The sequence below is a fragment of the Musca domestica genome, unplaced genomic scaffold, assembly GCF_030504385.1.
Source record: "Musca domestica strain aabys unplaced genomic scaffold, Musca_domestica.polishedcontigs.V.1.1 235, whole genome shotgun sequence".
Taxonomy (NCBI): Eukaryota; Metazoa; Arthropoda; class Insecta; order Diptera; family Muscidae; genus Musca; species Musca domestica.
Genome location: NW_026712269.1, coordinates 793042 through 804679, shown reverse-complemented (window position 1 = coordinate 804679; position 11638 = coordinate 793042). Strand labels below are relative to the sequence as shown.

At 38.7% G+C, this 11638-nt stretch overlaps 1 protein-coding gene across 1 annotated transcript in view; it reads right to left on the bottom strand.

Annotated features, from left to right (window-relative positions):
• Nucleotides 1-796: 796 nt before the first annotated feature.
• The window catches only part of LOC101892091 (glutathione hydrolase 1 proenzyme), a gene marked incomplete at its 3' end in the record, with an annotated part of 65250 nt that continues 54408 nt past the window's right edge, over nt 797-11638 (bottom strand). The window contains 10 exon segments of the mRNA XM_059123143.1: nt 797-1114; nt 1183-1361; nt 1420-1706; nt 1709-1869; nt 1928-2213; nt 2216-2254; nt 2257-2342; nt 4688-5117; nt 6249-6352; nt 11423-11575. Coding sequence (XP_058979126.1) covers nt 797-1114; nt 1183-1361; nt 1420-1706; nt 1709-1869; nt 1928-2213; nt 2216-2254; nt 2257-2342; nt 4688-5117; nt 6249-6352; nt 11423-11575 — 2043 coding nt within the window.

Here is an 11638-nt window from a genome sequence, read left to right as displayed (position 1 = left end):
ATAACTTTATTTCTGAAAATTCTCACCAAAATGCTTTTGTACGCTTGTAAACAATATAATGAGCTGTTACTGGAAAAATTTTAACAGCTGTCGGACGAGTGGCTTGGAATGACAGCAGTCTGAAGTTGGTTGCAGTTTTTTCGTTTATGCAAATTATACCCATTTCTAAATCGATCTCAATAAAATTTGGGTAGCGTTCTTTTTGAGCTGTATTTGATATCGGGTACCGAATCAGTTGAAGCAATATATATATTGAAGCTGTGGCCATATCTGAACCGATTTTTACCATTTTTCCACACCTGCTTATAGGCTGAATTTGGTTGCATTTGCTAAAAATCAAACCTGAAATCAAACCAAATCTGGACCAATCTCGATTAAGTTTGCAAACCGATTTCTGAGCTATATCTGATATCTGGCACAAAATATCATTGCGATGGACTGCATATTACGAATGTCAGGAACTTAAACACCGAATCGGATGATAAATTTATATGAGGGCTTTAGCTATATATAAGGACCTTTCCTACAAGGCTAATATCGTAGGAAATGCAAATAGAAATTCGGAGATACCGATATTAAGGGGCCATATATAAATCGACTTTTTTGGATTTGAAAAAAATTGGCCCTCTTTAAATTATATATTAAATTCGCAATCTTCGGGCGAATTTGTAATTATTTAACTTTTAAAAAATGGCCCTTATAATCTCATAAATGCAAATTTCCTCCTCAACATTTTAATCATTTCAATCTTCTACTCACCTCCGTAAATGCCCACTCTTTTCGTATTCCAATACTTGGTGACAACTGGTGATGATAACGAGGCCTATCAATGGCCTTCTTTATGTCTTCATTCATCCACAAAACGCCAGCCATAACCTCAACAAGAGCTGAGATAATTTTCGAACCGCCAGCAGCACTCACAACCATTTTTACATCGCCCTCACGATCGGCCAAATCATTGGAGACATTGAGGAGAGCGGACGCTTTGGGCATCATAAAATGGTTTGGAGACGGTGGCAGGGCAAAGAGATTACTTTTGCCGGGCAGAGAGAAGTCGTTCATGGCGCTATTGAAAATGATGCCGGTGCGTTTGCCAGCCAAACCGGAACCAAAGCTGCAAAGGAAAAAGAAAATTTGAATTAAGTCCTTTAATGTCGGTTCTTTATACTCACTATCATTAACTGAGCTTTGACGGAAACGGCATCGCCATTGGGAGCAATAACTACCAAGGCACTGGTGCCCACATCATCCTCGCCTGTAAATTGGGCGCCATATTCTGCAATGCTTTCCAAAACATGGCTATCATTGATTTTATTTCTCAATTCATTGCCAGTCTCTGGATTTGTCAAGCGGCTGACCAACTAGAATAGATTACGGATTTTAATTATAAAGAAGTGTATTAAAGACCTTCATACTTACATCTCTGACATCATTGAATCTGGCATCTCCCAATTCCCAGCGTTTGGCAAAACCAAATTTCATAGCCTCGGTGATACGATGAATTGTCACGGCCTCATGTTTGGTATCCTTAATATCAATGCTGGAGAAATTGTAGCCCTCCAAAATACTTAAAATATTGGCCACAACAGTACCACTACTAATCGGAGGATTGGCATAGAGAATATCATTGCCCAACTGCATGGTTACCGAACTAACCAAATCGGCTCTGTAGATTTCCAAATCGGCAAAATCAACCAAACTGCCCAATCGCGTAAATCCTCGGCCACCAAGCGAGCCAAAGTGCCGTTGTAGAAATCATAGGGTCCATTTTCGGCCAATAGTTTGTAGGTATTGCATAGCTCCTCGGCGGGCTTGATATGGGTGCCAATTGGATGGATGGTATTGGTGGTTTCATTGTAAAACATTTTCCTAAAATCGAAAAAGTTAAAAAATCTTCTTTCCTATGAAAGACATATCACAAACTCACTTCAAAATCGTATTGTTCCGCATATGCTTATCCTTGTAGGCCAAGGCATTGTACTGATGTTTGGTGACATAGAAACCATCTTTACAGATTTGAAGCGAAGGCTCAACCAATTTTTTCCATGGCAATTTGCCAAACTTCTCGTGGGCCCTATGATAGCCCATCAACTCACCGGGCACCGCAATGGACAGGGGACCATGCAACAGATCATGATTATCCACATTATTGAACTTATCTTCGGTAACAGCAAATGGAGCCACTTCTCGACCATCCACGGAATAGGCCTGTTGTCTTCCTTGATGTAAACATTCATCAGCATACCACCGCCATGCCCATGCTGTGCATGGTCACAATGCCGTTACATAGGAGAGCAGCAATTGCGGAATCAACGGCACTGCCTCCCTCTTTAAGAATGTTGCTAGAATTAGAGGAAGATTTAGTGGAAATATATCAACAACAATAAAATAAGAACACATAAAGAAGTCCCTCTTGGTCTTCTGTCCGACAAAGATTTCTTGCTCTTCTCCGCAATGGGAAGACCACAAGGTCTTCTGAATGAAACGATGAAAAGACCTCCAGGTCATCTGTGAGAAGACCTCATCTGTGAGAAGACCTCCAGGTTATCTGTGAAAATACCTCCAGGTCTTCTATAAGAAGACCACAAGGTCTTCAATGAAAATACCACAAGGTCTTCTATGAGAAGACCACAAGGTCTTCTACGAGAAGACCACAAGGTTTTCTACGAGAAGACCATAAGGTCTTCTATGAGAAGACCTCCAGTCTTCGATGAGAAAACCTCCAGGTCATCTGTGAGAAGCCCTCCAGGTCTTCGATGAGAAGACCTCTAGGACTTCTATGAGAAGACCTCAAGGTTTTCTTTGAGAAGACCACCAAGGCCCGGAGGTCTTCTATGAGAAGTCATCCAGGTGTGACAGAAGACCTAATGGTCTTCTTTGAGAAGACTTCAAGGACTTCTATGAGAGGACCTCCAGGTCTTATATCAGAATACCTCTAGGTTTTCTATGAGAAGACCTATAGGTATTCTATGAGAAGACCTCCAGGTCTTCTATGAGGAGACCTCCAGGTTTTCTTTGAGACGACCACCAAGGCCTGTAGGTCTTCTATGAGAAGTCATCCAGGTGTAACAGAAGACCTAAAGGTTTTCTTTGAGAAGACTTCAAGGACTTCTATGAGAGGACCTCCAGGTCTTATATCAGAATACCTCTAGGTTTTCTATGAGAAGACCTCCAGGTATTCTATGAGAAGACCTCCAGGTATTCTATGAGAAGACCTCCAGGTATTCTATGAGAAGACCTCCAGGTATTCTATGAGAAGACCTCCAGGTATTCTATGAGAAGACCTCCAGGTATTCTATGAGAAGACCTCCAGGTATTCTATGAGAAGACCTCCAGGTCTTCTATGAGAAGACCTCAAGGTCTTCTATGAGAAGATCTCAAGGTCTTCTATGAGAAGAACTCCAGATCTTCTATGAGAAGAACTCCAGATCTTCTATGAGAAGAACTCCAGATCTTCTCTGAGAAGAACTCCAGGTGTTCAATGAGGAAACCTCCAGGTCTTGAATGAGAAAACCACCTACTGGTCTTCGATGAGAAGACCTCTAGGACTTCTATGAGAAGACCTCAAGGTTTTCTTTGAGAAGACCACCAAGGCCTGTAGGTCTTCTATGAGAAGTCATCCAGGTGTAACAGAAGACCTAAAGGTTTCTTTGAGAAGACTTCAAGGACTTCTATGAGAAGACCTCCAGGACTTCTATGAGAAGACCTCCAGATCTTCTATAAGAAGATCTCCAGGTCTTCTATGAGAAGTCCTCCAGGTCTTCTATGAGAAGTCCTCCAGGTCTTCTATGAGAAGTCCTCCAGGTCTTCTATGAGAAGACCTCAAGGTCTTCTATGAGAAGACCTCAAGGTCTTCTATGAGAAGAACTCAGATCTTCTATGAGAAGAACTCCAGATCTTCTATGAGAAGAACTCCAGATCTTCTCTGAGAAGAACTCCAGGTGTTCAATGAGGAAACCTCCAGGTCTTGAATGAGAAAACCACCTACTGGTCTTCGATGAGAAGACCTCTAGGACTTCTATGAGAAGACCTCAAGGTTTTCTTTGAGAAGACCACCAAGGCCTGTAGGTCTTCTATGAGAAGTCATCCAGGTGTAACAGAAGACCTAAAGGTTTTCTTTGAGAAGACTTCAAGGACTTCTATGAGAAGACCTCCAGGACTTCTATGAGAAGACCTCCAGATCTTCTATAAGAAGATCTCCAGGTCTTCTATGAGAAGTCCTCCAGGTCTTCTATGAGAAGTCCTCCAGGTCTTCTATGAGAAGTCCTCCAGGTCTTCTATGAGAAGACCTCAAGGTCTTCTATGAGAAGACCTCAAGGTCTTCTATGAGAAGAACTCCAGATCTTCTATGAGAAGAACTCCAGATCTTCTATGAGAAGAACTCCAGATCTTCTCTGAGAAGAACTCCAGGTGTTCAATGAGGAAACCTCCAGGTCTTGAATGAGAAAACCACCTACTGGTCTTCTATGAGAAGACCTACTGGTCTTCTATGAGAAAACCTGCTGGACCTATGAGAAGACCTCATTGTTGCAATTAAGGTTATTTCAATACTCGAAGATAGCCATGAAATTCCTTAATCTAATTAAAAATCACCACAACAATTGACTCGAATCCAAGTCATTGTCTTGGACGATTAAATTACCCAACATTTTGCTCTACTGGTTATCAGCTGTATTCACCAACTCACCTGCCAATTTGACTGCAAACGGGTTTATCTGAACACACGGCTGCCTTTTCATAAACGCCCAACTTTGAAGTGAAATTCTTCACATCAATTGGTTCATCCTTGAGCAGGGAATTGTCTTTCACTTCAGTCATCATCACCTTGCCGTCGTCAGCGCCATCATCAGCATCTTTATCATCGTTTGCAGCAGCTTTCTCCACTGCTGGCGAGGCTTCAGTTGTAGTACCACTTGTAACGCTGGCACCTGTTGTTGGCTGTTGTGAGGCGGGTGGCAACGCTGTTGTTGTGGCACCTGCGCCCACACCCAATATGGAGGCTGACAATGTTTGATTGTTGCTGCTGCTGTCGCTGCCGTTACTGCTGCTGCTGTTGCTGTTGAAAGGACTTGTTGATGTTGATGCTACTGCGGGGCCATTATTATTGCTATTATCATCTGACAAAAGAGAAGAGTTAAAGGTTGTGGGTAAACTTAGTAGAGGACTAGCTGAGGGTGGAATTGGGGGATTGATGTCAATATCTCTCGCATTTGTTGTTGATGTACTTGTTGTAGTAGTTATGAGAGGAGTGATGGGGGAGGTGGTGGTGGGGGTAGTGCTATCTGTAAGTGTGGCGCTTAAGTTTGCTGTGGTTTGGATTGTGTTGGTGCTTTCAATTGTGGAAGTAGAAGAAGACAACGTTTGGGGCAGGTTTGGATAATTGGTGGGATTGCTTTGGCCCAAACTCGTTGTGTTTGGGGGTGGTGTCTCAGATGTAGTAGTTGTAGTAGTTCTTGTAGTTGATGTTGTTTCTGGTGTTGTTGTTGTATTTGTTTTTGTTATTGATGCTGCTGTTGGCATTGTTCCCGACTTTGGCCATTCTATGTAAACGATGTTCGAGGGGAGCAGTGGGGACGGAGAGCAAAGAGCAAAAAAGGGAGAGCAGGAAATGCAAAAGAAACACAAACACAAAGCAGACAGGGAGGATAACGCCGCCAGCAAAAATATATAGCAAGCGCAAGTTAAACCAAAATGTTGTCAACACAAACGAGAAAGAAAAAACCAAATTGGAGCAACAAAAGAATGAAAACACAACACAGAATAGGAGGAATTTTTCAAGGATATTGACGTTAGATTTTTGTATTGTTTTTTTTGGGGGGGAATAAATTTGTTTTGTAATGTTTTTTTATTCGATTTGACATTATTTTTTTTTCGTGTGCATTTTTTTTTTTTTTGCGAAAGCATTTTCAGCGTAAAGGCAACACAACACAGAAACAAATTGTGAAGAAAAAAGAACAGAGAGAAAAAAACAAGAAAAGTGTCAGTTGTCATTTGAAACAGTGCATAACTTTCTTATTTGATTGGAAATTAAAAAAAGAACATGTGGAGTCTTCTTTTTTAGATTTATCATCATTTTCACCATTGTTCACTTCGCATGGAAATTTTGGCAATTTTTCCAATACAAGTCAAGGTGAATATGACTTTACAACAAGTTTCCATTTTTTTTTTACTTTTTTTTAACAAATTTTAATAAAATATATATTACAATAGTTTGTTTTTAAGGAGGGAATCTTCTCTCCGGTACTTACCACTAAAACATAAACTGATGATAACATAACTAATTAAGGCAATACCAATGAAACATATTATGCCGATGGTTAACTTTTTCATTAAATTCAGCAACTTCACCCGCCTGAAAGTAGACAACACATTATAATAATATGTATAGCATGAGTACAGTGAAGATCATAAGTAATGACATTTTTAATAAAATAGAGAGTAGTTTTGGTGTAAAATTTGTTTCTAGTGTTTGTAAAGATTGGAAAATAAGGCCAAAAAAAAAAAAAAAAAAAAAAAAAACAAAAGTCCAAAAGTCGGCTGGCCCGAATTTAGTAGAGCTCCACATAACATATTCAACATATAAAGATTTTATGGGAGAATTAATCATACACGCTATGAATATAAATATAATTTAAAGTTCAAAGGACTAAATATGCCGAAGCATTTGTATCTTTTTTTCAATTCGGACTTGTATTGCCCATTTGGTACAAAATTAATTTGAAATCAGATAAAGATATATATGGGAGCTATATCCAAATCTGAACCGATCTCGATAAAATTTGGCAAAGATATTTCTGAGCTGTATATCATTGTTACGGAGTGCATATTACGGCTGTGGGTAACAAATACAACAAATCGGATGAAGAATATAAATGGAAGCTATAGCTATATCTGAACCTATCTTCACCAAATTTGGCATACTAGTTTCTAGACTCAATTCGGTCGCATGAGCCAAATTCCATCCCATTTGGGCAAATATTATAGGTTTGGTGTACAATAAAAAGTAAATCGTACGAAGTTATGTATAGGAGCTATATCTAAATCTGAACCGATCTAGATAAAATTTAGTATGAGTCTTTCTGAGCTGCATTTGATATATTTCCCCAAATATTGTTGTTACAGAGTGCATATTACGGCTGCAGAGGACAAAAATAACAAATCGGATGAACAATATATATGGGAGCTATAACTATATCTAAACCGATTTCGATCAAATTTAGCATACTTATTTTCAGGCTGATATTACACGTTTGGTGCACAATTAAAGGCAAATCGGACGAAGATATATGTGGGACCTATGGGGTCCGTCCTTGAGCCAAACAAATGTTGTTTGGAAAATTTCATCTCAATCGGATAATAAATGCAACCTGCATTTTGTTCACAAGAAAACATGGACAGACGGACTGACACGCATAAATCAACTCAGAAAGTGATTTTATGGAGATCCTCAAAAGTAACTATGGGTCTATCTCGTTTCCTTCTCTATGTTACAAATAAATGCACAAAGACATAATACACTTACCACTATGTGGCGTAGGGTATAAAAACCTATTTAAAAAGTACAACTAATTAACCCCACCTTCCAATCAGAAGGACAACATTAAGAGAGGAAATTAATTACCCTTCGCCAAGCTGGTACAGGGATTTATGTATTTGTACATTTGTTTGTAGCAAACAGAAGGAAACGAAATAGGACCTTTGTAACCTTTGAAGATCATGATTGAATCACATTCTGAGTCGATTTATGGAAGTCTTTCCATCTGTCTGTCCATGATTTCTTGTGAACAAAGTTAAGGTCACATTTTTAGGCCGATTTAGATTAAACTGTGAACATGTAATTTTATTGACTCAAGGACGAATCCTATTGAAAATTCCGATATTGCCCCATATATGTCGTCATCCAATTTAATTTTTATTGTGGATTAAATGTATAATATTCGTCGTTGTCAAATTTGCTGAACATCGGTTCTATAGCTCTCATATATATTGTTCATCCAAATTTTATTTTTGCCTCCTTACAGTCGTAATATGCACTCCATAGCAACGATATTCGGGAAAATATATCAAATACAGCTCACAAAAACCGATTTGAAGATTATTGTCCACCAAATGGTTAATATAAGTCTAAATGTGGATGTGGATTTCGGGGCATACAACCGAATTCAGTCTGGAAGAAAGTATGTCAAATGTAACTAAAATTGGTTCAGATATAGCTACAGGTTCCACAAATATGTTCACCCGATTTAGTGTTTAAGTCCCACACATTCATAAAATGAACTCCCCAACACGATATTTTGATACAGCATAGAAATACCTCTGCTAAACTTAATGGAGATCGTTCCAGTTTTGGATATGGCTGTCATATAAATCTTCAACCGATTTCACGTTTACTGTGCACCACAAATGCTCAACTAAAATAGAATAAACTTGGAAAATCGGCTCAGACACAAATGCCTCCATTAAATTCTGTTGAAATCTTAAAAATACCGAATGTAGCCATTATATTTGGGTCTAAATGACCACGTGGGCCTGAATATGGAACATTTGTCATAAGCCTTAACAATATTAAAATGTGAAACTTAAAAAAAAATCGGTGAATAATGTAACTAGAATTCCGAAACGTGGACCTGCACGGAAACTTTCTGTCATAGGCTGTAGTATCCATTACGAACTTCAAATACCAGATTTGAAACAATTCTGGTGAATAATGTCGCTAAAATCATCAAAATGACGAATATCGAAGGGTGCCGTTATGTGGGAGCTATACAAAGGCGTGAACCTACACGGACAATTTTCTGTTTTAGGCTGTAGTATACATTACGAACTTCAAATACCAATTTTGAAACAACTCCGGTAAATAATGTCGCTAAAATCGTTAAACAGCCAATGAAACCGTCACACGCTGCCCGAATGTTGCTCTGCGGTATTTTAGCCCATTCCTGGCGAAGCGCTTGCTTGAGGTGATCGACACTTTGGTATTTTTTGGTGCCAATCTTGCTTTCCAAAATACTCCAGACACAATAGTCCAACGGATTAATATCCGGAGATTTTGGTGGCCATTGTGCGCTGGAAATGAAGCGAGGAACCTCATTTTGTAACCATTCTTGGGTGGCGCGTGCTGAGTGCGATGGTGCTGAGTCCTGTTGGAATGCCCAAGGTCTGCGGCCAAAATGTTTGCGTGGTCAAGGCCCTCCAGAATATTTTCGCGATAATATTAGGCATTTATTCTGATGCCACGGTCGATTTATACGAGCGAAAAGCGACCATCGGCTGTAATGGCAGCCCACACCATCACCATGGCTGGCGCTTGAGTAATGATGGCCAACCGAAGGTGCACATTTTCAGCTCACCTCTTTGGCAAGTGAACACGATAATTTTGTTTGTTTACAAACTGCTTGACAATGAATGTTTTCTCATCGGAGAAAACCAAATTCGGCGGTTCACCACTTTCGGCCAAGCGAAGCAACTCTTTAGCTCTTTTGAGTCGATTTTCTTTCTGTTGCGGTGTAAGTTCTTGCACTTTTTAGATTTCCAATGGCTTTACCCCGAGCTAATGTTTCAATATTTGCCGAATGGAATATTGCAATATGTTCAGCTCACGAGCCATTTTTCGGCCACTGAGACGCGGGTTTCGATCAAGTCGCTTCTTTACTTTTCGAACCATTTCTGCTGATTCTGCGAGCGATGGTACGAGACACAAAAGATTTATTCATATTTAAATGCTGGGGTTCTCTAACGATAGCCAGTTGTGGTTTTCCAGGCAAATATGAAAAATTCACACTATCGCGCTTGAAATACATCACGAATAACTTTTTTTCTAGAAATTTCTCACCAAAATGCTTATGTTCGCTTGTAAACAATATAATGAGCGGTCACTGGAATAATTTTAATAGCTGTCGGATGAGTGGCCAAGAAATGACAGCAGTCTGAAATTGGTTGCAGTTTTTTTCATCTCACCCTGAATATACTTTGTGGGGTCTAAAATATATGTTTCGAGGAGTTACAAACGGAATGACAAACTTTATATACCCTCCATATTATGGTGGAGGGTATAAAATGAATGAAATGAATTAATCTTAAGAAAATATCAATTAGAAAAAAAATCGCTACTTCAGCAAAATTGGTCCGCAACCTTGATTCTAAAGTCTAGATAGCAACTGACAGATGGTTTAAAGAAATTTGAAACATAAAAAATAGTGGGTGTACCGATCATTTTCTCTCCTGGTTCTGAGTCAATTTAGTTCAGTCTGTCCGTATGCCCAGTCTATCAGTATTATGAAATAATATCTCTAAATTAAGTGTAATATTTAGTTTTGAGGAGGGTAAGGAGGGTTTACCAAAAGGGTGATCCTTTTCCTATCTCGATGTAAATTTAACAAAAATATTAAGATGTGCAAAGTGTGGTCGATATCGGTGCTGTTGAAACGCCAAGTTAGACACAAATAAATAAATTTTTCAAATTCCTGATCTGCGTAAAATTCTATTCTACGTCCTCGCTGGAAATCACTCTAGCTTCCAAATGGTCAAAATTTGAAATAATCATAACTCTTAAAATATCCGATGGTTTTAAAACTTTGCACATCTCAATATTTTTGTCAACACAATATCTGGTGCAAAGAAGTGATATAGCGGACCATTTCTTCTGGTATCTCCTCATCCACAAATTGTTGAACTTTTGAGTAACCTGACGGTGAGAAAATGCGAAATGTGTATACGATTATTTTCGAATTTCGCACAACATAAAAAATCTAGAAATCAAAGATTTGGGTTACAGCTAGAAACTCCTTCTGGTACAAAAGGTAAAATTTCTGAATAAAAAAGTCAATATTTCATGGGAGTTTCGGCCCACTCCCTCTGACTCCTCAAATAAGAAGGGGTTAAAATTGTATATAAACTAGAATAGATAGAACTTTTATTAAATTCAAATAAATTTTCAGATTTCCAATAAATAACCAGATTTTTGTAGAATCAGATCAGGTTTGAAATTTCCTCAAAAATATATTCCCCACTGAATCACCAAATTATAAAAACTCTTTCAATTTAGTACTAAATTTTTTTGGGTATATCGTTAATAGGGTTATTAAAGAGGGTAGTTTTATAAAAATCTACATTCTGTGACACTGTACAACATTAAATCTGAATATTTTAAAATTGCATTTCTTTCGAAACCACCAGACCTTAGGCCATTAAAAAATCAAAACACAATCTGACAACTGAGTACTCATTAAAACTAAAACAGTCGCATCTGATTATTCGAATAACACCTCACACAGCACTTCCACTCCTATTAAATTTCACTTTGTTCTGTACCTTCAATGAGTTATCTCTCCCCTTCTGGCGATAAACAAACTATCCACGATGCCACTACTTATGACCATGAGTGTTGAGTGGAAATCTTTGATACAAAATGTAATGTACATACCTCAGTTCTCGTCTCGCCTCCTCCGCTGTCGCTGTGTCATGGATAAATTCACCGCCATTTTTCTCTTCATCATCGACTCCTGACTTGAGAGGAATTTTGTTCATAGCATCATCGTTATTGCTTAGACCCATTTTTAAGCCATCAGCAGCAGCCCTGAAACGAAAGCACAGAAGAAGAAATAAAACAACAACAACAAAAATTATTAATATTTTTATG